At 54.2% G+C, this 25,591-nt stretch overlaps 1 protein-coding gene across 1 annotated transcript; it reads right to left on the bottom strand.

Moving 5' to 3' along the window:
- Positions 1-1,080: 1,080 nt before the first annotated feature.
- LOC125320852 (flocculation protein FLO11-like) lies at positions 1,081-25,277 on the bottom strand (the record flags this gene model as incomplete). Its single annotated transcript, XM_048293273.1, has 26 exons — positions 1,081-1,205; positions 1,318-1,403; positions 1,614-1,775; positions 2,267-2,429; positions 2,506-2,571; positions 2,718-2,857; positions 2,946-3,004; positions 3,202-3,317; positions 3,856-3,963; positions 4,040-4,989; positions 5,078-5,094; positions 5,232-7,071; positions 9,053-9,117; positions 9,270-9,450; positions 9,698-9,714; positions 9,753-9,922; positions 13,136-13,262; positions 13,770-13,839; positions 18,727-19,283; positions 19,548-20,157; positions 20,510-20,586; positions 23,295-23,403; positions 24,323-24,345; positions 24,810-24,981; positions 25,076-25,110; positions 25,188-25,277. Coding segments are annotated over 26 exons (6,135 nt in total), but the record flags the coding sequence as incomplete, so codon positions are not given.
- Between the last annotated feature and the right edge of the window lie 314 nt (positions 25,278-25,591).

Raw genomic sequence — 25,591 nt, 5'->3', positions numbered from 1 at the left:
GGACAAAGTCCCAAACACCTCAGGGTGTGACCAGGTGTGGCCTCAAACACACCTGGCAGGTGCTGGCACAGGGAGGGAGTGTCCCCTGTTGGAGCAGGGGAAGTCCCAGGCAGGTGCGGGAGTGTCACCCCCAAAAATAGCTCCAAAAGGGTGGTCAGGGCTGTTTGTCCCCTCCCCAAGTCGTCACTGGGATTGTCCCAGTACAAACCAGTAACACCAGAGACATTTTGAGTGACTTCATTAAGAAAGAGAGGGTCCAGCCCCCTTTTTTCGGGTGGGGGGGGGATCCTCACCCTTGAATTTGAGGAGGAAGGGAGGTGAGGACATGACCTTGGAGGTGGGGACATGACCTTAGAGATGGAAACATGACCTTTTAGGTGGGGTCGTGGCCCGAAAGTGCTGTTGGGGATCAGGTCACATCCTAAAAATGGGATCGTGACCCAGAACTGGGGTCATGACCTTAAAAGTGCTCACAGGACGAGGATGAGGGATACAGGAAGAGGATGAAGATGAGGGCAGGGGGTCAAGGTGCCCCCCAAGAGAGGGTCAGGGTTGTCCTGAAGTGCTGGGGGGGACCTCGTTCCATGGGGTTGGTGATGCAGATGGTGATGGTGGTGGTGATCATGGTGGTGATGATGATGATGGTGATGGTGGTGATGGTAATTATGGTGATGGTCATGTTAATGATGATGGTGGTGATGGTGATGGTGATGATGATGATGATGGTGATTATGGTGATGGTGATGAAGATTTTGACATTGATCATGTTGATGGTGATCATGTTGATGATGATGGTGATGATGATAGTGGTGAGGATGATGATGATGGTGATGATGATAATGATAGTGATAATGATGATGATGATGACTTTGACATTGATCATGTTTGATGGTGATGATGTTGATGGTGATGATGTTGATGACATTGATGATGATGATGATGATGAAATTGTGGTGGTGGAAATCGCTACCCTGGTGCTCCCTACCCCACCATATCTCAGAACTGTGTGATGAAGCTCTGCGGCCTTGGGATTTGGATCTGTTGGGATGTGCCGCAGCAGATCAGAGGGAAAATGGGGTGTCAGAAAGATTCGGGGTGTCCCCAGTGCCCCAGTCCCACTGTGGTGGGAGGACAGGGGGAACTCACCGGCACTGATGTGTCCATGGCGTCGAGGTTGACTGGATGGTCATCCTTGAGCTGGGCATCTGTGGGAGAGGGGGACTCAGTGGGGGCGCTCAGGGTGGGGTTGAGGGGCACAAACCAATTCCCCCATCCCTGTGGGGTCACCAGAGACCCCCCACCCACCCCCACTCCCACCTCGTTTCTGGAAGGTGAAGTTTCCTTGGAGGTTCCACTCCTCACTGGTGTCCTGGTACCACCTCTCCATCATCTGCTGTTCGGTCCTGGGGATGGGGGAAGGGGTGTCAGGGGTCACCACCAGCAGGTCCATCCCTGCCTGGACCCCCTCCAACACCCCCAAAGGACCAACTTCCCCCCCCAAACCCCCAGAACCTCATCCAGGATGAGGAACATCTGGAAACCAACAACTCCGAGACTTCTCCCACCCCTAGGAGGACACTGGGACCAGATACTCCAAACCTCCCCCTCCTCACCTATCATATGACTCAGATCTGCGAGCTCGGAAGAGGAAGATGGAGAGGACGATGACCACAGTGACCAAGATGGCCACGGCCAAGCCCAGGCCCACGGCCAGTTTGCTGACCCGTGATGTGCAGCGGTCATCTTGGTACCAGTACAGATGGGTGTCATCACAGCTGGTGGGGTGGACAAAGGGGTCAACCCAAAACTGGAATACCCCCAGAAGAGACACCCCCCTCCCCCAACCCATTTCTGCAGCCTCAAAGCCTTCTTGAAGCAAGATTCTGCTTCACCTCAGGGGCTTAACCCTGGACATGATCATAGAGATCCAGGTTGGTTCTATGTGGACCAAGATCCTGCTCCAACCCACATGAATTTCACCCATTTCCATCCAAAGAAAACCTTAGGGATGGGCCTGGAGATCCACTAGAAGGGTTGTGGACCACAGGCCTGCTCCAGCCCTGGAATTTTTAACCTCAGAGGTGATCATGGAGATCCACCAGAAGAGTTGGATCCCTGTGGAAGAGAACCCTGCTCCAACCTTGATGATTTTTGACCCATTTCCATGCACAGAGGAGCTTGGCAATGACCATGAAGATCCACCCAAAGGGTTGGATCCATGTGGGATGGCTTTGGAGGAGGAGGAGGAGTTTCCTTCAGCTCTTACAAGCACTGAGGACCTCTGCGGGTGATGTGGCACGTCCCCCGGTTGCAGTTGATGGTGCCGGCGGTGTTCGGCGTGCAGTTGGACATGCAGGACAACCCGAAGCTTGTCAGGTTGGGAAAGAAGAATTCCTGGTAGCCCTCGGGCACTTGGCTCTGGCAGTAGGCTGGAGAGGGGAGAGATGTCAACTGGGGGGACCTTGGAGACCCCAAACCCAGGTGGACCCCTCCCCATCCACTTACCATCTTCATCAAATTCCAGCGGGGTGTTGGTGACCAACACCTCAGAGGCGTTGAAGCACAAGTCACCTGTAGAAGAGGTTAAATTGAGGGGGCACAGCCCCACAGGCCCTCCCAGGGTTGGCCAGGGGTGGTTTGGGTGGCTGGGAAGGTGTCCCCACCCCATTGAGGGCCCCAGTTGTCCCCAGCCCCACGGTGGGAAGGTGACAAGGTACCATTGGTGCAGTTGAACTGCGTCGCCGCCACCTCGATTTTCTCCTGCACCTTGGCTGTGATGTTCTGGAGCTTGTCCTGGCTCTGGTTGGTCACCAGCAGGGACACGATGACAGAGTGATCCACCACCACGCTGCCGGGCCTGGACGGAAACGACACCATCCCATTCCAAACGCCATTTTCCCACGGAATGACCCCAAAATCCCCGTCCCAGTGACCCCAGTGCTCACCTGAGACGGTGCACCTTGATGCCCCTGTACCCCTCGATGTCAGCGTAGACTGCATCCATCTGGAAGGGAAAATGTCTCCAGGTGGGATGTTGGGGTCCATTCCCTTCCCATCTTCCTGGGTCTGCTTCATTTTGGGTGTCCCCCCCTCAGATCCATCCCCGTGGACCCGGAGAACACTACACAAGAACTTGGAGTACCCATGGGATGCTCCACCAGGTAGATCCCGACCCCAGGTGGCAGTCCCATGTTCCTCTACCTGGTTGGTGAAGTCCTGGACGAACTCAGTGTAGGCGGGTGAGGTGTTGTCCTCGAGGTCCTTGGTGAAGTTCCTGTTGGTGACCCGCAGCTCCACTTCCACCGTCCCATTGGTCTCTGGGGATGTCCAAGACCAGGCCATGAAGGAGATGGGGCAGAGAGACATTTCCAGGCAGGTGGAACCCCAAAATCTCCCCCTAAATCCCATGAATTTGGGGGTTGTTGTGAAGGAACCAGGAGAAACATCCTCCACCCATTGGAAGAGATCATCAGTGGCCCCTCTGCTCCTCTGGGTGATCCCAGTGTGGACTGGGCCATCCTCCATCTCCCAAAATTCCTACCTGGTCCTCCCAGGTGGATCCTGCACCTGCTGGTGGCTCGGAGCTGGGTCATTCCCCATCTCCCAGAATTTCCAGGTGGGAATCCCAGGTGGATCCTGCACCTGCCTGACCCCTGATGGGCAGGACCTGGTGGAACTATCAGCTCTTCCCAAATTTTCGAGTCCTGTGGGACTCTGATGCAGGTGCGGAGAAGGTTCTTTGGGATACAGTTACACCTGGTTTACTTCCAAAAGGAGAACCCTTCCTGATCCTCCTGCCCCTGGCAGATCTTATCCCAGCATTGGATACATCCCAAAAAACGATGGAAATCCTACCGGCATTGGTTTCGATGGTGTTTCTGACTTCCTCACACCTGTCCCCTGTGAAGCCGGGGGGACACTGGCAGTGGCCGTTGATCCAGGTGCCACCGTTCTCGCAGGTCCCTGGAAGGAAAGGGGATGGAAAAGGAATGGGAAGGGACACGGAAATGGGGCCAGGGAGAAGCGGGGTGAGAATTACCTGGGGTGGTGGTTGAGTGGGGAGTGGTGGTGGTGGCGGTTGTTGTCGTTGTAAGGGTGGTGCTGGTTGTTGTACGGAGGGTGGTGGTGGTTCTAGAGGTGGTGGTGGTGGTCCTAGGCGTGGTGGGGGTGGTGTCAGGAGTGGTGGTGGAGGTCCCGGCGGAACTTGGCGTGACGGTCAAGGATGTAGAACTGCTACTGGTGGGTGTAGAGCTGCTACTGGTAGGAGTAGAGACAGTGGTGGCAGTAGAGCTGCTGGTGGTTGTAGAGGTGCTACTGGAAGGAGTAGAGATGGTGCTGGGTCTAGTGCTGCTGCTTGTAGGCGTAGAGATGCTACTGGTGACTGTGGAGCTGCTGCTGGTGGGTGTAGAGGTGGTGGTGGGTGTTGAGCTGCTACTTGTAGGTGTAGACATGGTGGTCGTAGAGCTGCTACTTGCAGGTGTAGAGATCTCAGTCGTGAACGTACTGTCGGTGATGGGTGTAGAGCCATGGCTGGTGGGTGTAGAGCTGGAACTTGTAGAGCTGCTACTTGATGGTGTAGAACTGCTACTGGTGTCTGCAGAGGGACTACTGGTGGTTGTAGTAATGGTGGCGGATGTAGAGCTGCTACTGGTGGGTGTAGAACTACTCGTGATTGCTGCAGAACTGCTGCTTGTAGGTGCAAAAGTGGTGGTGAGGGAAGAGCTGCTACTTGTGGGTGTAGAGCTACTAGTGATGGGCGTTGAGCTGCTAGTGGATGGTGTAGAGATGGAGGTGAGTGTAGAGCTGGTAGTGGTGGGAGTAGAGCTACTCTGGGTGGGTGTAGAGGCAGTAGTGGTGGGAGTAGTGCTGGTGGTGAGTGTAGTGCTGCTACTTGTATGTGTAGAGATAGCAGTGGTGAGTGCAGAGCTGCTACTTGAAGGTGTAGAGCTGGTACTGGTGAGTGTGGAGGTGCTGCTGGTGGGTGTAGTTCTGGTGATGGGAGTAGAGCTGCTACTTGTATGTGTAGAACTGCTAGTGGTTGTTAGTGTACTGGTGGCGCTGGATGTGGAGCTACTACTGGAGGGTGTAGAGGTGCTACTTGCAGTTTCAGAGCTGCTAGCGGTGGGTGTAGTGGCAGTGGTGTGTGTAGAGCTACTAGTGGTGTGTGGAGTGTTGGTACTTGTAGTTTCAGAGCTGCTAGTGGTGGGTATGGAGGTGGTGCTGGTGGGTGTAGAGATGGTGCTGGATGTAGAGCTACTACCGGTTGTTGCAGAGCTGCTAGTGGTGTGCGCAGTGCTGGTACTTGTTGGTATGGGAGTGCTAGTGGTGGGTGTAGAGCTGCCACTGGTGGGTGTGGAGCGGCTAGTGGTGATTATGGAGCTGCTGCTGGTGGGTGTAGATGCGCTACTGGTGGGTGTAGAGCTGCTACTTGTAGGCGTTGAAGTGCCACTGGTTGTTAGTGTAGAGGTGGCACTGGTTGTGGAGCCAGTAGTGGTGGGTGTAGGGCGGCTACTTGTAGTTTCAGAGCCGCTAGTGGTGGGTATGGAGGTGGTGCTGGTGGGTGTAGATGTGCTACTGGTGGGTGTAGAGCTACTACTTGTAGGTGTTGAACTGCTAGTGGTTGTTATTGGAGAGGTGGTGCTGGATGTAGAGCTACTACTGGCGGGTGTAGAGGTGCTACTTGCAGTTTCAGAGCTGCTAGTGGTGGGTATGGAGGTGGTGCTGGTGGGTGTAGATATGCTACTGGTGGGTGTAGAGCTACTACCGATTGTTGCAGAGCTGCTAGTGGTGTGCACAGAGCTGGTAATTGTTGGTGTGGGGGTGCTACTGGAGGTTGCAGAGCCACTGCTGGTGGGTGTTGAGCTGCTCGTGGTGATTATGGAGCTGGTGCTGGTGGGTGTAGATGCGCTACTGGTGGGTGTAGAGCTGCTACTTGTAGGCGTTGAAGTGCCACTGGTTGTTAGTGTAGAGGTGGCACTGCTTGTAGAGCCAGTAGTGGTGGGTGTAGGGCTGCTACTTGTAGTTTCAGAGCTGCTAGCGGTGGATGTAGTGGCAATGGTGTGTGTAGAGCTACTAGTGGTGTGTGGAGTGTTGGTACTTGTAGTTTCAGAGCTGCTAGTGGTGGGTATGGAGGTGGTGCTGGTGGGTGTAGAGATGGTGCTGGATGTAGAGCTACTATCAGTTGTTGCAGAGCTGCTAGTGGTGTGCACAGTGCTGGTGCTTGTTGGTATGGGAGTGCTAGTGGTGGGTGTAGAGCTGCCACTGGTGGGTGTTGAGCGGCTAGTGGTGATTATGGAGCTGCTGCTGGTGGGTGTAGATGCGCTACTGGTGGGTGTAGAGCTGCTACTTGTAGGCGCTGAAGCGCTACTGGTTGTTAGTGCAGAGGTGGCACTGGTTGTAGGGCCAGAAGTGGTGGGTGTAGGGGTGCTACTTGTAGTTTCAGAGCTGCTAGGGGTGGATATGGATGTGGTGCTGGTGGGTGTAGATATGCTACTGGTGGGTGTAGAGGTACTACTTGTAGGAGTTGAACTGCTAGTGGATGTTATTGGAGAGGTGGCGCTGGATGTAGAGCTACTACTGGTGGGTGTAGAGGTGCTACTTGTAGTTTCAGAGCTGCTAGCGGTGGGTGTAGTGGCAGTGGTGTGTGTAGAGCTACTAGTGGTGTGTGGAGTGTTGGTACTTGTAGTTTCAGAGCTGCTAGTGGTGAGTATGGAGGTGGTGCTGGTGGGTGTAGATATGCTACTGGTGGGTGTAGAGCTATTACTTGTAGGAGTTGAACTGCTAGTGGTTGTTATGGGAGAGGTGGCGCTGGATGTGGAGCTACTACTGGTGGGTGTAGAGGTGCTACTTGCAGTTTCAGAGCTGCTAGTGGTGGATATGGAGGTGGTGCTGGTGGGAGTAGAGATGGTGCTGGATGTAGAGCTACTACCAGTTGTTGCAGAGCTGCTAGTGGTGTGCGCAGTGCTGGTACTTGTTGGTATGGGAGTGCTAGTGGTGGTTGCAGAGCTACTACTGGTGGGTGTTGAGCTGCTAGTGGTGATTGTGGAGCGGCTGCTGGTGGGTGTAGAGCTGCTATTTGTAGGCGTTGAAGTGCCACTGGTTGTTAGTGTAGAGGTGGCACTGGTTGTAGAGCCATTCGTGGTGGGTGTAGGGCTGCTACTTGTAGTTTCAGAGCTGCTAGCGGTGGGTGTAGTGGCAGTGGTGTGTGTAGAGCTACTAGTGGTGTGTGGAGTGTTGGTACTTGTAGTTTCAGAGCCGCTAGTGGTGGGTATGGAGGTGGTGCTGGTGGGTGTAGGTATGCTACTGGTGGGTGTAGAGCTACTACTTGTAGGAGTTGAACTGCTAGTGGTTGTTATTGGAGAGGTGGCGCTGGATGGAGAGCTACTACTGGTGGGTGTTGAGGTGCTACTTGTAGTTTCAGAGCTGCTAGTGGTGTGCGCAGTGCTGGTGCTTGTTGGTATTGGAGTGCTAGTGGTGGGTGTAGAGCTGCCACTGGTGGGTGTTGAGCGGGTAGTGGTGATTATGGAGCTGCTGCTGGTGGGTGTAGATGTGCTACTGGTGGGTGTAGAGCTGCTACTTGTAGGCGTTGAACTGCTAGTGGTTGTTATTGGAGAGGTGGCGCTGGATGTAGAGCTACTACTGGTGGGTGTAGAGGTGCTACTTGCAGTTTCAGAGCTGCTAGTGGTGGGTATGGAGGTGGTGCTGGTGGGTGTAGAGATGGTGCTGGATGTAGAGCTACTACCGGTTGTTGCAGAGGTGCTAGTGGTGTGCACAGAGCTGGTAATTGTTGGTGTGGGGGTGCTACTGGAGGTTGCAGAGCCGCTGCTGGTGGGTGTTGAGCGGCTAGTGGTGATTATGGAGCTGCTGCTGGTGGGTGTAGATGCGCTACTGGTGGGTGTAGAGCTGCTACTTGTAGGCATTGAAGTGCCACTGGTTGTTAATGTAGAGGTGGCACTGGTTGTAGAGCCAGTAGTGGTGGGTGTAGGGCTGCTACTTGTAGTTTCAGAGCTGCTAGCGGTGGGTGTAGTGGCAGTGGTGTGTGTAGAGCTACTAGTGGTGTGTGGAGTGTTGGTACTTGTAGTTTCAGAGCTGCTAGTGGTGGGTATGGATGTGGTGCTGGTGGGTGTAGATATGCTACTGGTGGGTGTAGAGGTACTACTTGTAGGAGTTGAACTGCTAGTGGATGTTATTGGAGAGGTGGCGCTGGATGTAGAGCTACTACTGGTGGGTGTAGAGGTGCTACTTGTAGTTTCAGAGCTGCTAGCGGTGGGTGTAGTGGCAGTGGTGTGTGTAGAGCTACTAGTGGTGTGTGGAGTGTTGGTACTTGTAGTTTCAGAGCGGCTAGTGGTGATTATGGAGCTGGTGCTGGTGGGTGTAGATGCGCTACTGGTGGGTGTAGAGCTGCTACTTGTAGGCGTTGAAGCCCTACTGGTTGTTAGTGTAGAGGTGGCACTGGTTGTAGAGCCAGTAGTGGTGGGTGTAGGGCGGCTACTTGTAGTTTCAGAGCTGCTAGGGGTGGGTGTAGTGGCAGTGGTGTGTGTAGAGCTACTAGTGGTGTGTGGAGTGTTGGTACTTGTAGTTTCAGAGCTGCTAGTGGTGGGTATGGAGGTGGTGCTGGTGGGTGTAGATATGCTACTGGTGGGTGTAGAGCTACTACCGGTTGTTGCAGAGGTGCTAGTGGTGTGCACAGAGCTGGTACTTGTTGGTGTGGGAGTGCTACTGGAGGTTGCAGAGCCGCTGCTGGTGGGTGTTGAGCTGCTAGTGGTTGTTATTGGAGAGGTGGCGCTGGATGTAGAGCTACTACTGGTGGGTGTAGAGGTGCTACTTGCAGTTTCAGAGCTGCTAGTGGTGGGTATGGAGGTGGTGCTGGTGGGTGTAGAGATGGTGCTGGATGTAGAGCTACTACCGGTTGTTGCAGAGGTGCTAGTGGTGTGCACAGAGCTGGTACTTGTTGGTGTGGGAGTGCTACTGGAGGTTGCAGAGCTGCCACTGGTGGGTGTTGAGCTGCTGGTGGTGATTATGGAGCTGCTGCTGGTGGGTGTAGATGCGCTACTGGTGGGTGTAGAGCTGCTCCTTGTAGGCGTTGAACTGCTCGTGGTTGTTATTGGAGAGGTGGCGCTGGATGTAGAGCTACTACTGGTGGGTGTAGAGGTGCTACTTGCAGTTTCAGAGCTGCTAGTGGTGGGTATGGAGGTGGTGCTGGTGGGTGTAGAGATGGTGCTGGATGTAGAGCTTCTACCGGTTGTTGCAGAGCTGCTAGTGGTGTGCACAGAGCTGGTGCTTGTTGGTATGGGAGTGCTAGTGGTGGGTGTAGAGCTGCCACTGGTGGGTGTTGAGCGGCTAGTGGTGATTATGGAGCTGCTGCTGGTGGGTGTAGATGCGCTACTGGTGGGTGTAGAGCTGCTACTTGTAGGCATTGATGTGCCACTGGTTGTTAGTGTAGAGGTGGCACTGGTTGTAGAGCCATTCATGGCGGGTGTAGGGCTGCTACTTGTAGTTTCAGAGCTGCTAGCGGTGGGTGTAGTGGCAGTGGTGTGTGTAGAGCTACTAGTGGTGTGTGGAGTGTTGGTACTTGTAGTTTCAGAGCTGCTAGTGGTGGGTATGGAGGTGGTGCTGGTGGGTGTAGATATGCTACTGGTGGGTGTAGAGCTACTACCGGTTGTTGCAGAGGTGCTAGTGGTGTGCACAGAGCTGGTACGTGTTGGTGTGGGGGTGCTACTGGAGGTTGCAGAGCTGCCACTGGTGGGTGTTGAGCTGCTGGTGGTGATTATGGAGCTGCTGCTGGTGGGTGTAGAGCTGCTCCTTGTAGGCGTTGAACTGCTCGTGGTTGTTATTGGAGAGGTGGCGCTGGATGTAGAGCTACTACTTGTAGGCGTTGAAGTGCCGCTGGTTGTTAGTGTAGAGGTGGCACTGGTTGTAGAGCCTGTAGTGGTGGGTGTAGGGCTGCTACTTGTAGTTTCAGAGCTGCTAGCGGTGGGTGTAGTGGCAGTGGTGTGTGTAGAGCTACTAGTGGTGTGTGGAATGTTGGTACTTGTAGTTTCAGAGCTGCTAGTGGTGGGTATGGAGGTGGTGCTGGTGGGTGTAGATGTGCTACTGGTGGGTGTAGAGCTACTACTTGTAGGCGTTGAACTGCTAGTGGATGTTATTGGAGAGGTGGCGCTGGATGTAGAGCTACTACTGGTGGGTGTAGAGGTGCTACTTGCAGTTTCAGAGCTGCTAGTGGTGGGTATGGAGGTGGTGCTGGTGGGTGTAGAGATGGTGCTGGATGTAGAGCTACTATCGGTTGTTGCAGAGCTGCTAGTGGTGTGCACAGAGCTGGTGCTTGTTGGTATGGGAGTGCTAGTGGTGGGTGTAGAGCTGCCACTGGTGGGTGTTGAGCGGCTAGTGGTGATTATGGAGCTGGTGCTGGTGGGTGTAGATGCGCTACTGGTGGGTGTAGAGCCGCTACTTGTAGGCGTTGAAGCGCTACTGGTTGTTAGTGTAGAGGTGGCACTGGTTGTAGAGCCATTCGTGGTGGGTGTAGGGCTGCTACTTGTAGTTTCAGAGCTGCTAGGGGTGGGTGTAGTGGCAGTGGTGTGTGTAGAGCTACTAGTGGTGTGTGGAGTGTTGGTACTTGTAGTTTCAGAGCTGCTAGTGGTGGGTATGGAGGTGGTGCTGGTGGGTGTAGATATGCTACTGGTGGGTGTAGAGCTACTACCGGTTGTTGCAGAGGTGCTAGTGGTGTGCACAGAGCTGGTACTTGTTGGTGTGGGAGTGCTACTGGAGGTTGCAGAGCCGCTGCTGGTGGGTGTTGAGCTGCTAGTGGTTGTTATTGGAGAGGTGGCGCTGGATGTAGAGCTACTACTGGTGGGTGTAGAGGTGCTACTTGCAGTTTCAGAGCTGCTAGTGGTGGGTATGGAGGTGGTGCTGGTGGGTGTAGAGATGGTGCTGGATGTAGAGCTACTATCGGTTGTTGCAGAGCTGCTAGTGGTGTGCACAGAGCTGGTGCTTGTTGGTATGGGAGTGCTAGTGGTGGGTGTAGAGCTGCCACTGGTGGGTGTGGAGCGGCTAGTGGTGATTATGGAGCTGCTGCTGGTGGGTGTAGATGCGCTACTGGTGGGGGTAGAGCTGCTACTTGTAGGCGTTGAAGCGCTACTGGTTGTTAGTGTAGAGGTGGCACTGGTTGTAGAGCCAGTAGTGGTGGGTGTAGGGCGGCTACTTGTAGTTTCAGAGCTGCTAGGGGTGGGTGTAGTGGCAGTGGTGTGTGTAGAGCTACTAGTGGTGTGTGGAGTGTTGGTACTTGTAGTTTCAGAGCTGCTAGTGGTGGGTATGGAGGTGGTGCTGGTGGGTGTAGATATGCTACTGGTGGGTGTAGAGCTACTACCGGTTGTTGCAGAGGTGCTAGTGGTGTGCACAGAGCTGGTACTTGTTGGTGTGGGAGTGCTACTGGAGGTTGCAGAGCCGCTGCTGGTGAGTGTTGAGCTGCTAGTGGTTGTTATTGGAGAGGTGGCGCTGGATGTAGAGCTACTACTGGTGGGTGTAGAGGTGCTACTTGCAGTTTCAGAGCTGCTAGTGGTGGGTATGGAGTTGGTGCTGGTGGGTGTAGAGATGGTGCGGGATGTAGAGCTACTATCGGTTGTTGCAGAGCTGCTAGTGCTGTGCGCAGTGCTGGTACTTGTTGGTATGGGAGTGCTAGTGGTGGGTGTAGAGCTGCCACTGGTGGGTGTGGAGCGGCTAGTGGTGATTATGGAGCTGCTGCTGGTGGGTGTAGATGCGCTACTGGTGGGTGTAGAGCTGCTACTTGTAGGCGTTGAAGTGCCACTGGTTGTTAGTGTAGAGGTGGCACTGGTTGTGGAGCCAGTAGTGGTGGGTGTAGGGCTGCTACTTGTAGTTTCAGAGCTGCTAGCGGTGGATGTAGTGGCAGTGGTGTGTGTAGAGCTACTAGTGGTGTGTGGAGTGTTGGTACTTGTAGTTTCAGAGCTGCTAGTGGTGGGTATGGAGGTGGTGCTGGTGGGTGTAGATATGCTACTGGTGGGTGTAGAGCTACTACCGGTTGTTGCAGAGGTGCTAGTGGTGTGCACAGAGCTGGTACTTGTTGCTGTGGGGGTGCTACTGGAGGTTGCAGAGCTGCCACTGGTGGGTGTTGAGCTGCTGGTGGTGATTATGGAGCTGCTGCTGGTGGGTGTAGATGCGCTACTGGTGGGTGTAGAGCTGCTCCTTGTAGGCGTTGAACTGCTCGTGGTTGTTATTGGAGAGGTGGCGCTGGATGTAGAGCTACTACTTATAGGCGTTGAAGTGCCACTGGTTGTTAGTGTAGAGGTGGCACTGGTTGTAGAGCCAGTAGTGGTGGGTGTAGGGCTGCTACTTGTAGTTTCAGAGCTGCTAGTGGTGGGTGTAGTGGCAGTGGTGTGTGTAGAGCTACTAGTGGTGTGTGGAGTGTTGGTACTTGTAGTTTCAGAGCTGCTAGTGGTGGGTATGGAGGTGGTGGTGGTGGGTGTAGATATGCTAATGGTGGGTGTAGTGCTACTACCGGTTGTTGCAGAGGTGCTAGTGGTGCGCACAGAGCTGGTACTTGTTGGTGTGGGAGTGCTACTGGAGGTTGCAGAGCCGCTGCTGGTGGGTGTTGAGCTGCTAGTGGTGATTATGGAGCTGCTGCTGGTGGGTGTAGATGCGCTACTGGTGGGTGTAGAGCTGCTCCTTGTAGGCGTTGAACTGCTCGTGGTTGTTATTGGAGAGGTGGCGCTGGATGTAGAGCTACTACTTGTAGGCGTTGAAGTGCCACTGGTTGTTAGTGTAGAGGTGGCACTGGTTGTAGAGCCAGTAGTGGTGGGTGTAGGGCTGCTACTTGTAGTTTCAGAGCTGCTAGTGGTGGGTGTAGTGGCAGTGGTGTGTGTAGAGCTACTAGTGGTGTGTGGAATGTTGGTACTTGTAGTTTCAGAGCTGCTAGTGGTGGGTATGGAGGTGGTGCTGGTGGGTGTAGATATGCTAATGGTGGGTGTAGTGCTACTACCGGTTGTTGCAGAGGTGCTAGTGGTGCGCACAGAGCTGGTACTTGTTGGTGTGGGAGTGCTACTGGAGGTTGCAGAGCCGCTGCTGGTGGGTGTTGAGCTGCTAGTGGTGATTATGGAGCTGCTGCTGGTGGGTGTAGATGCGCTACTGGTGGGTGTAGAGCTGCTACTTGTAGGCGTTGAACTGCTCATGGTTGTTATTGGAGAGGTGGCGCTGGATGTAGAGCTACTACTGGTGGGTGTAGAGCTGCTACTTGCAGTTTCAGAGCTGCTAGTGGTGGGTATGGAGGTGGTGCTGGTGGGTGTAGAGATGGTGCTGGATGTAGAGCTACTATCGGTTGTTGCAGAGCTGCTAGTGGTGTGCGCAGTGCTGGTGCTTGTTGGTATGGGAGTGCTAGTGGTGGGTGTAGAGCTGCCACTGGTGGGTGTGGAGCGGCTAGTGGTGATTATGGAGCTGGTGCTGGTGGGTGTAGATGCGCTACTGGTGGGTGTAGAGCTGCTACTTGTAGGCGTTGAAGCGCTACTGGTTGTTAGTGTAGAGGTGGCACTGGTTGTGGAGCCATTCGTGGTGGGTGTAGGGCTGCTACTTGTAGTTTCAGAGCTGCTAGCGGTGGATGTAGTGGCAGTGGTGTGTGTAGAGCTACTAGTGGTGTGTGGAGTGTTGGTACTTGTAGTTTCAGAGCTGCTAGTGGTGGGTATGGAGGTGGTGCTGGTGGGTGTAGATATGCTACTGGTGGGTGTAGAGCTACTACCGGTTGTTGCAGAGGTGCTAGTGGTGTGCACAGAGCTGGTACTTGTTGGTGTGGGAGTGCTACTGGAGGTTGCAGAGCCGCTGCTGGTGGGTGTTGAGCTGCTAGTGGTTGTTATTGGAGAGGTGGCGCTGGATGTAGAGCTACTACTGGTGGGTGTAGAGGTGCTACTTGCAGTTTCAGAGCTGCTAGTGGTGGGTATGGAGGTGGTGCTGGTGGGTGTAGAGATGGTGCTGGATGTAGAGCTACTATCGGTTGTTGCAGAGGTGCTAGTGGTGTGCGCAGTGCTGGTACTTGTTGGTATGAGAGTGCTAGTGGTGGGTGTAGAGCTGCCACTGGTGGGTGTGGAGCGGCTAGTGGTGATTATGGAGCTGCTGCTGGTGGGTGTAGATGCGCTACTGGTGGGTGTAGAGCTGCTACTTGTAGGCGTTGAAGTGCCACTGGTTGTTAGTGTAGAGGTGGCACTGGTTGTGGAGCCAGTAGTGGTGGGTGCAGGGCTGCTACTTGTAGTTTCAGAGCTGCTAGCGGTGGGTGTAGTGGCAGTGGTGTGTGTAGAGCTACTAGTGGTGTGTGGAGTGTTGGTACTTGTAGTTTCAGAGCTGCTAGTGGTGGGTATGGAGGTGGTGCTGGTGGGTGTAGATATGCTACTGGTGGGTGTAGAGCTACTACCGGTTGTTGCAGAGGTGCTAGTGGTGTGCACAGAGCTGGTACTTGTTGGTGTGGGAGTGCTACTGGAGGTTGCAGAGCCGCTGCTGGTGGGTGTTGAGCTGCTAGTGGTTGTTATTGGAGAGGTGGCGCTGGATGTAGAGCTACTACTGGTGGGTGTAGAGGTGCTACTTGCAGTTTCAGAGCTGCTAGTGGTGGGTATGGAGGTGGTGCTGGTGGGTGTAGAGATGGTGCTGGATGTAGAGCTACTATCGGTTTTTGCAGAGCTGCTAGTGGTGTGCGCAGTGCTGGTACTTGTTGGTATGGGAGTGCTAGTGGTGGGTGTAGAGCTGCCACTGGTGGGTGTGGAGCGGCTAGTGGTGATTATGGAGCTGCTGCTGGTGGGTGTAGATGCGCTACTGGTGGGTGTAGAGCTGCTACTTGTAGGCGTTGAAGTGCCACTGGTTGTTAGTGTAGAGGTGGCACTGGTTGTAGAGCCATTCATGGCGGGTGTAGGGCTGCTACTTGTAGTTTCAGAGCTGCTAGCGGTGGGTGTAGTGGCAGTGGTGTGTGTAGAGCTACTAGTGGTGTGTGGAGTGTTGGTACTTGTTGTTTCAGAGCCGCTAGTGGTGGGTATGGAGGTGGTGCTGGTGGGTGTAGATATGCTACTGGTGGGTGTAGAGCTACTACTTGTAGGAGTTGAACTGCTAGTGGTTGTTATTGGAGAGGTGGCGCTGGATGTAGAGCTACTACTGGTGGGTGTAGAGGTGCTACTTGCAGTTTCAGAGCTGCTAGTGGTGGGTATGGAGGTGGTGCTGGTGGGCGTAGATATGCTACTGGTGGGTGTAGAGCTACTACCGGTTGTTGCAGAGCTGCTGGTGGTGTGCACAGAGCTGGTAACTGTTGGTGTGGGGGTGCTAGTGGTGGGTGTAGAGCTGCCACTGGTGGGTGTTGAGCGGCTAGTGGTGATTATGGAGCTGCTGCTGGTGGGTGTAGATGTGCTACTGGTGGGTGTAGAGCTGCTCCTTGTAGGTGTTGAACTGCTAGTGGTTGTTATTGGAGAGGTGGCGCTGGATGTAGAGCTACTACTTATAGGCGTTGAAGTGCCACTGGTTGTTAGTGTAGAGGTGGCACTGGTTGTGGAGCCAGTAGTGGTGGGTGTAGGGCTGCTACTTGTAGTTTCAGAGCTGCTAGCGGTGGGTGTAGTGGCAGTGGTGTGTGTAGAGCTACTAGTGGTGTGTGGAGTGTTGGTACTTGTAGTTTCAGAGCTGCTAGTGGTGGGTATGGAGGTGGTGCTGGTGGGTGTAGATATGCTACTGGTGGGTGTAGAGCTACTACCGGTTGTTGCAGAGCTGCTAGTGGTGTGCACAGAGCTGGTACTTGTTGGTGTGGGAGTGCTACTGGAGGTTGCAGAGCTGCCACTGGTGGGTGTTGAGCTGCTCGTGGTGATTATGGAGCTGCTGCTGGTGGGTGTAGAGCTGCTCCTTGTAGGCGTTGAACTGCTCGTGGTTGTTATTGGAGAGGTGGCGCTGGATGTAGAGCTACTACTTGTAGGCGTTGAAGTGCCACTGGTTGTTAGTGTAGAGGTGGCACTGGTTGTAGAGCCTGTAGTGGTGGGTGTAGGGCTGCTACTTGTAGTTTCAGAGCTGCTAGGGGTGGGTGTAGTGGCAGTGGTGTGTGTAGAGCTACTAGTGGTGTGTGGAATGTTGGTACTTGTAGTTTCAGAGCTGCTAGTGGTGGGTATGGAGGTGGTGCTGGTGGGTGTAGATGTGCTACTGGTGGGTGTAGAGCTACTACTTGTAGGCGTTGAACTGCTAGTGGATGTTATTGGAGAGGTGGCGCTGGATGTAGAGCTACTACTGGTGGGTGTAGAGGTGCTACTTGCAGTTTCAGAGCTGCTAGTGGTGGGTATGGAGGTGGTGCTGGTGGGTGTAGAGATGGTGCTGGATGTAGAGCTACTACCGGTTGTTGCAGAGGTGCTAGTGGTGTGCACAGAGCTGGTGCTTGTTGGTATGGGAGTGCTAGTGGTGGGTGTAGAGCTGCCACTGGTGGGTGTGGAGCGGCTAGTGGTGATTATGGAGCTGCTGCTGGTGGGTGTAGATGCGCTACTGGTGGGGGTAGAGCTGCTACTTGTAGGCGTTGAAGCGCTACTGGTTGTTAGTGTAGAGGTGGCACTGGTTGTAGAGCCAGTAGTGGTGGGTGTAGGGCGGCTACTTGTAGTTTCAGAGCTGCTAGGGGTGGGTGTAGTGGCAGTGGTGTGTGTAGAGCTACTAGTGGTGTGTGGAGTGTTGGTACTTGTAGTTTCAGAGCTGCTAGTGGTGGGTATGGAGGTGGTGCTGGTGGGTGTAGATATGCTACTGGTGGGTGTAGAGCTACTACCGGTTGTTGCAGAGGTGCTAGTGGTGTGCACAGAGCTGGTACTTGTTGGTGTGGGAGTGCTACTGGAGGTTGCAGAGCCGCTGCTGGTGGGTGTTGAGCTGCTAGTGGTTGTTATTGGAGAGGTGGCGCTGGATGTAGAGCTACTACTGGTGGGTGTAGAGGTGCTACTTGCAGTTTCAGAGCTGCTAGTGGTGGGTATGGAGGTGGTGCTGGTGGGTGTAGAGATGGTGCTGGATGTAGAGCTACTATCGGTTGTTGCAGAGCTGCTAGTGGTGTGCGCAGTGCTGGTACTTGTTGGTATGGGAGTGCTAGTGGTGGGTGTAGAGCTGCCACTGGTGGGTGTGGAGCGGCTAGTGGTGATTATGGAGCTGCTGCTGGTGGGTGTAGATGCGCTACTGGTGGGTGTAGAGCTGCTACTTGTAGGCGTTGAAGTGCCACTGGTTGTTAGTGTAGAGGTGGCACTGGTTGTAGAGCCAGTAGTGGTGGGTGTAGGGCTGCTACTTGTAGTTTCAGAGCTGCTAGCGGTGGGTGTAGTGGCAGTGGTGTGTGTAGAGCTACTAGTGGTGTGTGGAGTGTTGGTACTTGTTGTTTCAGAGCCGCTAGTGGTGGGTATGGAGGTGGTGCTGGTGGGTGTAGATATGCTACTGGTGGGTGTAGAGCTACTACTTGTAGGAGTTGAACTGCTAGTGGTTGTTATTGGAGAGGTGGCGCTGGATGTAGAGCTACTACTGGTGGGTGTAGAGGTGCTACTTGCAGTTTCAGAGCTGCTAGTGGTGGGTATGGAGGTGGTGCTGGTGGGCGTAGATATGCTACTGGTGGGTGTAGAGCTACTACCGGTTGTTGCAGAGCTGCTGGTGGTGTGCACAGAGCTGGTAACTGTTGGTGTGGGGGTGCTAGTGGTGGGTGTAGAGCTGCCACTGGTGGGTGTTGAGCGGCTAGTGGTGATTATGGAGCTGCTGCTGGTGGGTGTAGATGTGCTACTGGTGGGTGTAGAGCTGCTACTTGTAGGTGTTGAACTGCTAGTGGTTGTTATTGGAGAGGTGGCGCTGGATGTAGAGCTACTACTTATAGGCGTTGAAGTGCTACTGGTTGTTAGTGTAGAGGTGGCACTGGTTGTGGAGCCAGTAGTGGTGGGTGTAGGGCTGCTACTTGTAGTTTCAGAGCTGCTAGCGGTGGGTGTAGTGGCAGTGGTGTGTGTAGAGCTACTAGTGGTGTGTGGAGTGTTGGTACTTGTAGTTTCAGAGCTGCTAGTGGTGGGTATGGAGGTGGTGCTGGTGGGTGTAGATATGCTACTGGTGGGTGTAGAGCTACTACCGGTTGTTGCAGAGCTGCTAGTGGTGTGCACAGAGCTGGTACTTGTTGGTGTGGGAGTGCTACTGGAGGTTGCAGAGCTGCCACTGGTGGGTGTTGAGCTGCTCGTGGTGATTATGGAGCTGCTGCTGGTGGGTGTAGAGCTGCTCCTTGTAGGCGTTGAACTGCTCGTGGTTGTTATTGGAGAGGTGGCGCTGGATGTAGAGCTACTACTTGTAGGCGTTGAAGTGCCACTGGTTGTTAGTGTAGAGGTGGCACTGGTTGTAGAGCCTGTAGTGGTGGGTGTAGGGCTGCTACTTGTAGTTTCAGAGCTGCTAGTGGTGGGTGTAGTGGCAGTGGTGTGTGTAGAGCTACTAGTGGTGTGTGGAATGTTGGTACTTGTAGTTTCAGAGCTGCTAGTGGTGGGTATGGAGGTGGTGCTGGTGGGTGTAGATGTGCTACTGGTGGGTGTAGAGCTACTACTTGTAGGCGTTGAACTGCTAGTGGATGTTATTGGAGAGGTGGCGCTGGATGTAGAGCTACTACTGGTGGGTGTAGAGGTGCTACTTGCAGTTTCAGAGCTGCTAGTGGTGGGTATGGAGGTGGTGCTGGTGGGTGTAGAGATGGTGCTGGATGTAGAGCTACTACCGGTTGTTGCAGAGGTGCTAGTGGTGTGCACAGAGCTGGTGCTTGTTGGTATGGGAGTGCTAGTGGTGGGTGTAGAGCTGCCACTGGTGGGTGTGGAGCGGCTAGTGGTGATTATGGAGCTGCTGCTGGTGGGTGTAGATGCGCTACTGGTGGGGGTAGAGCTGCTACTTGTAGGCGTTGAAGCGCTACTGGTTGTTAGTGTAGAGGTGGCACTGGTTGTAGAGCCAGTAGTGGTGGGTGTAGGGCGGCTACTTGTAGTTTCAGAGCTGCTAGGGGTGGGTGTAGTGGCAGTGGTGTGTGTAGAGCTACTAGTGGTGTGTGGAATGTTGGTACTTGTAGTTTCAGAGCTGCTAGTGGTGGGTATGGAGGTGGTGCTGGTGGGTGTAGATATGCTACTGGTGGGTGTAGAGCTACTACCGGTTGTTGCAGAGGTGCTAGTGGTGTGCACAGAGCTGGTACTTGTTGGTGTGGGAGTGCTACTGGAGGTTGCAGAGCCGCTGCTGGTGGGTGTTGAGCTGCTAGTGGTTGTTATTGGAGAGGTGGCGCTGGATGTAGAGCTACTACTGGTGGGTGTAGAGGTGCTACTTGCAGTTTCAGAGCTGCTAGTGGTGGGTATGGAGTTGGTGCTGGTGGGTGTAGAGATGGTGCTGGATGTAGAGCTACTATCGGTTGTTGCAGAGCTGCTAGTGCTGTGCGCAGTGCTGGTACTTGTTGGTATGGGAGTGCTAGTGGTGGGTGTAGAGCTGCCACTGGTGGGTGTGGAGCGGCTAGTGGTGATTATGGAGCTGCTGCTGGTGGGTGTAGATGAGCTACTGGTGGGTGTAGAGCTGCTACTTGTAGGCGTTGAAGTGCCACTGGTTGTTAGTGTAGAGGTGGCACTGGTTGTGGAGCCAGTAGTGGTGGGTGCAGGGCTGCTACTTGTAGTTTCAGAGCTGCTAGCGGTGGGTGTAGTGGCAGTGGTGTGTGTAGAGCTACTAGTGGTGTGTGGAGTGTTGGTACTTGTAGTTTCAGAGCCGCTAGTGGTGGGTATGGAGGTGGTGGTGGTGGGTGTAGATATGCTACTGGTGGGTGTAGAGCTACTACTTGTAGGAGTTGAACTGCTAGTGGTTGTTATTGGAGAGGTGGCGCTGGATGTGGAGCTACTACTGGTGGGTGTAGAGGTGCTACTTGCAGTTTCAGATCTGCTAGTGGTGGGTATGGAGGTGGTGCTGGTGGGTGTAGAGATGGTGCTGGATGTAGAGCTACTATCGGTTGTTGCAGAGCTGCTAGTGGTGTGCACAGAGCTGGTGCTTGTTGGTATGGGAGTGCTAGTGGTGGGTGTAGAGCTGCCACTGGTGGGTGTGGAGCGGCTAGTGGTGATTATGGAGCTGCTGCTGGTGGGTGTAGATGCGCTACTGGTGGGTGTAGAGCTGCTACTTGTAGGCGTTGAAGTGCCACTGGTTGTTAGTGTAGAGGTAGCACTGGTTGTGGAGCCAGTAGTGGTGGGTGTAGGGCTGCTACTTGTAGTTTCAGAGCTGCTAGCGGTGGATGTAGTGGCAGTGGTGTGTGTAGAGCTACTAGTGGTGTGTGGAGTGTTGGTACTTGTAGTTTCAGAGCTGCTAGTGGTGGGTATGGAGGTGGTGCTGGTGGGTGTAGATATGCTACTGGTGGGTGTAGAGCTACTACCGGTTGTTGCAGAGGTGCTAGTGGTGTGCACAGAGCTGGTACTTGTTGCTGTGGGGGTGCTACTGGAGGTTGCAGAGCTGCCACTGGTGGGTGTTGAGCTGCTGGTGGTGATTATGGAGCTGCTGCTGGTGGGTGTAGATGCGCTACTGGTGGGTGTAGAGCTGCTCCTTGTAGGCGTTGAACTGCTCGTGGTTGTTATTGGAGAGGTGGCGCTGGATGTAGAGCTACTACTTGTAGGCGTTGAAGTGCCACTGGTTGTTAGTGTAGAGGTGGCACTGGTTGTAGAGCCAGTAGTGGTGGGTGTAGGGCTGCTACTTGTAGTTTCAGAGCTGCTAGTGGTGGGTGTAGTGGCAGTGGTGTGTGTAGAGCTACTAGTGGTGTGTGGAATGTTGGTACTTGTAGTTTCAGAGCTGCTAGTGGTGGGTATGGAGGTGGTGCTGGTGGGTGTAGATATGCTAATGGTGGGTGTAGTGCTACTAGCGGTTGTTGCAGAGGTGCTAGTGGTGCGCACAGAGCTGGTACTTGTTGGTGTGGGAGTGCTACTGGAGGTTGCAGAGCCGCTGCTGGTGGGTGTTGAGCTGCTAGTGGTGATTATGGAGCTGCTGCTGGTGGGTGTAGATGCGCTACTGGTGGGTGTAGAGCTGCTACTTGTAGGCGTTGAACTGCTCATGGTTGTTATTGGAGAGGTGGCGCTGGATGTAGAGCTACTACTGGTGGGTGTAGAGGTGCTACTTGCAGTTTCAGAGCTGCTAGTGGTGGGTATGGAGGTGGTGCTGGTGGGTGTAGAGATGGTGCTGGATGTAGAGCTACTACCGGTTGTTGCAGAGCTGCTAGTGGTGTGCGCAGTGCTGGTACTTGTTGGTATGAGAGTGCTAGTGGTGGGTGTAGAGCTGCCACTGGTGGGTGTGGAGCGGCTAGTGGTGATTATGGAGCTGCTGCTGGTGGGTGTAGATGCGCTACTGGTGGGTGTAGAGCTGCTACTTGTAGGCGTTGAAGTGCCACTGGTTGTTAGTGTAGAGGTGGCACTGGTTGTGGAGCCAGTAGTGGTGGGTGCAGGGCTGCTACTTGTAGTTTCAGAGCTGCTAGCGGTGGGTGTAGTGGCAGCGGTGTGTGTAGCGCTACTAGTGGTGTGTGGAGTGTTGGTACTTGTAGTTTCAGAGCTGCTAGTGGTGGGTATGGAGGTGGTGCTGGTGGGTGTAGATATGCTACTGGTGGGTGTAGAGCTACTACTTGTAGGAGTTGAACTGCTAGTGGTTGTTATTGGAGAGGTGGCGCTGGATGTAGAGCTACTACTGGTGGGTGTAGAGGTGCTACTTGCAGTTTCAGAGCTGCTAGTGGTGGGTATGGAGGTGGTGCTGGTGGGCGTAGATATGCTACTGGTGGGTGTAGAGCTACTACCGGTTGTTGCAGAGCTGCTGGTGGTGTGCACAGAGCTGGTAACTGTTGGTGTGGGGGTGCTAGTGGTGGGTGTAGAGCTGCCACTGGTGGGTGTTGAGCGGCTAGTGGTGATTATGGAGCTGCTGCTGGTGGGTGTAGATGCGCTACTGGTGGGTGTAGAGCTGCTACTTGTAGGTGTTGAACTGCTAGTGGTTGTTATTGGAGAGGTGGCGCTGGATGTAGAGCTACTACTTGTAGGCGTTGAAGTGCCACTGGTTGTTAGTGTAGAGGTGGCACTGGTTGTGGAGCCAGTAGTGGTGGGTGTAGGGCTGCTACTTGTAGTTTCAGAGCTGCTAGGGGTGGGTGTAGTGGCAGTGGTGTGTGTAGAGCTACTAGTGGTGTGTGGAGTGTTGGTACTTGTAGTTTCAGAGCTGCTAGTGGTGGGTATGGAGGTGGTGCTGGTGGGTGTAGATATGCTACTGGTGGGTGTAGAGCTACTACCGGTTGTTGCAGAGCTGCTAGTGGTGTGCACAGAGCTGGTACGTGTTGGTGTGGGAGTGCTACTGGAGGTTGCAGAGCTGCCACTGGTGGGTGTTGAGCTGCTCGTGGTGATTATGGAGCTGCTGCTGGTGGGTGTAGGTGCGCTACTGGTGGGTGTAGAGCTGCTCCTTGTAGGCGTTGAACTGCTCGTGGTTGTTATTGGAGAGGTGGCGCTGGATGTAGAGCTACTACTTGTAGGCGTTGAAGTGCCACTGGTTGTTAGTGTAGAGGTGGCACTGGTTGTGGAGCCAGTAGTGGTGGGTGTAGGGCTGCTACTTGTAGTTTCAGAGCTGCTAGCGGTGGGTGTAGTGGCAGTGGTGTGTGTAGAGCTACTAGTGGTGTGTGGAATGTTGGTACTTGTAGTTTCAGAGCTGCTAGTGGTGGGTATGGAGGTGGTGCTGGTGGGTGTAGATGTGCTACTGGTGGGTGTAGAGCTACTACTTGTAGGAGTTGAACTGCTAGTGGTTGTTATGGGAGAGGTGGCGCTGGATGTAGAGCTACTACTGGTGGGTGTAGAGGTGCTACTTGCAGTTTCAGAGCTGCTAGTGGTGGGTATGGAGGTGGCGCTGCTGGGTGTAGAGATGGTGCTGGATGTAGAGCTTCTACCGGTTGTTGCAGAGCTGCTAGTGGTGTGCACAGAGCTGGTGCTTGTTGGTATGGGAGTGCTAGTGGTGGGTGTAGAGCTGCCACTGGTGGGTGTTGAGCGGCTACTGGTGATTATGGAGCTGGTGCTGGTGGGTGTAGATGCGCTACTGGTGGGTGTAGAGCTGCTACTTGTAGGCGTTGAAGCGCTACTGGTTGTTAGTGTAGAGGTGGCACTGGTTGTAGAGCCAGTAGTGGTGGGTGTAGGGCGGCTACTTGTAGTTTCAGAGCTGCTAGGGGTGGGTGTAGTGGCAGTGGTGTGTGTAGAGCTACTAGTGGTGTGTGGAGTGTTGGTATTTGTAGTTTCAGAGCTGCTAGTGGTGGGTATGGAGGTGGTGCTGGTGGGTGTAGATGTGCTACTGGTGGGTGTAGAGCTACTACCGGTTGTTGCAGAGGTGCTAGTGGTGTGCACAGAGCTGGTACTTGTTGGTGTGGGGGTGCTACTGGAGGTTGCAGAGCCGCTGCTGGTGGGTGTTGAGCTGCTAGTGGTTGTTATTGGAGAGGTGGCGCTGGATGTAGAGCTACTACTGGTGGGTGTAGAGCTGCTACTTGCAGTTTCAGAGCTGCTAGTGGTGGGTATGGAGGTGGTGCTGGTGGGTGTAGAGATGGTGCTGGATGTAGAGCTACTATCGGTTGTTGCAGAGCTGCTAGTGGTGTGCGCAGTGCTGGTACTTGTTGGTATGAGAGTGCTAGTGGTGGGTGTAGAGCTGCCACTGGTGGGTGTGGAGCGGCTAGTGGTGATTATGGAGCTGGTGCTGGTGGGTGTAGATGCGCTACTGGTGGGTGTAGAGCTGCTACTTGTAGGCGTTGAAGTGCCACTGGTTGTTAGTGTAGAGGTGGCACTGGTTGTGGAGCCAGTAGTGGTGGGTGCAGGGCTGCTACTTGTAGTTTCAGAGCTGCTAGCGGTGGGTGTAGTGGCAGTGGTGTGTGTAGAGCTACTAGTGGTGTGTGGAGTGTTGGTACTTGTTGTTTCAGAGCTGCTAGTGGTGGGTATGGAGGTGGTGCTGGTGGGTGTAGATATGCTACTGGTGGGTGTAGAGCTACTACTTGTAGGAGTTGAACTGCTAGTGGTTGTTATTGGAGAGGTGGCGCTGGATGTAGAGCTACTACTGGTGGGTGTAGAGGTGCTACTTGCAATTTCAGAGCTGCTAGTGGTGGGTATGGAGGTGGTGCTGGTGGGTGTAGAGATGGTGCTGGATGTAGAGCTACTACCGGTTGTTGCAGAGCTGCTAGTGGTGTGCACAGAGCTGGTGCTTGTTGGTATGGGAGTGCTAGTGGTGGGTGTAGAGCTGCCACTGGTGGGTGTTGAGCGGCTAGTGGTGATTATGGAGCTGCTGCTGGTGGGTGTAGATGCGCTACTGGTGGGTGTAGAGCTGCTACTTGTAGGCGTTGAAGCGCTACTGGTTGTTAGTGTAGAGGTGGCACTGGTTGTAGAGCCAGTAGTGGTGGGTGTAGGGCGGCTACTTGTAGTTTCAGAGCTGCTAGGGGTGAGTGTAGTGGCAGTGGTGTGTGTAGAGCTACTAGTGGTGTGTGGAGTGTTGGTACTTGTAGTTTCAGAGCTGCTAGTGGTGGGTATGGAGGTGGTGCTGGTGGGTGTAGATATGCTACTGGTGGGTGTAGAGCTACTACCGGTTGTTGCAGAGGTGCTAGTGGTGTGCACAGAGCTGGTACTTGTTGGTGTGGGAGTGCTACTGGAGGTTGCAGAGCCGCTGCTGGTGGGTGTTGAGCTGCTAGTGGTTGTTATTGGAGAGGTGGCGCTGGATGTAGAGCTACTACTGGTGGGTGTAGAGGTGCTACTTGCAGTTTCAGAGCTGCTAGTGGTGGGTATGGAGGTGGTGCTGGTGGGTGTAGAGATGGTGCTGGATGTAGAGCTACTATCGGTTGTTGCAGAGCTGCTAGTGGTGTGCGCAGTGCTGGTACTTGTTGGTATGGGAGTGCTAGTGGTGGGTGTAGAGCTGCCACTGGTGGGTGTTGAGCGGCTAGTGGTGATTATGGAGCTGCTGCTGGTGGGTGTAGATGTGCTACTGGTGGGTGTAGAGCTGCTACTTGTAGGTGTTGAACTGCTCGTGGTTGTTATTGGAGAGGTGGCGCTGGATGTAGAGCTACTACTTGTAGGCGTTGAAGTGCCACTGGTTGTTAGTGTAGAGGTGGCACTGGTTGTAGAGCCATTCATGGCGGGTGTAGGGCTGCTACTTGTAGTTTCAGAGCTGCTAGCGGTGGGTGTAGTGGCAGTGGTGTGTGTAGAGCTACTAGTGGTGTGTGGAGTGTTGGTACTTGTAGTTTCAGAGCTGCTAGTGGTGGGTATGGAGGTGGTGCTGGTGGGTGTAGATATGCTACTGGTGGGTGTAGAGCTACTACCGGTTGTTGCAGAGGTGCTAGTGGTGTGCACAGAGCTGGTACTTGTTGGTGTGGGAGTGCTACTGGAGGTTGCAGAGCTGCCACTGGTGGGTGTTGAGCTGCTCGTGGTGATTATGGAGCTGCTGCTGGTGGGTGTAGGTGCGCTACTGGTGGGTGTAGAGCTGCTCCTTGTAGGCGTTGAACTGCTCGTGGTTGTTATTGGAGAGGTGGCGCTGGATGTAGAGCTACTACTTGTAGGCGTTGAAGTGCCACTGGTTGTTAGTGTAGAGGTGGCACTGGTTGTAGAGCCTGTAGTGGTGGGTGTAGGGCTGC

Source organism: Corvus hawaiiensis, unplaced genomic scaffold (genome assembly GCF_020740725.1).
Source record: "Corvus hawaiiensis isolate bCorHaw1 unplaced genomic scaffold, bCorHaw1.pri.cur scaffold_172_ctg1, whole genome shotgun sequence".
NCBI classification, from domain to species: domain Eukaryota; kingdom Metazoa; phylum Chordata; class Aves; order Passeriformes; family Corvidae; genus Corvus; species Corvus hawaiiensis.
This window is presented reverse-complemented; position numbering and strand designations above follow the sequence as displayed.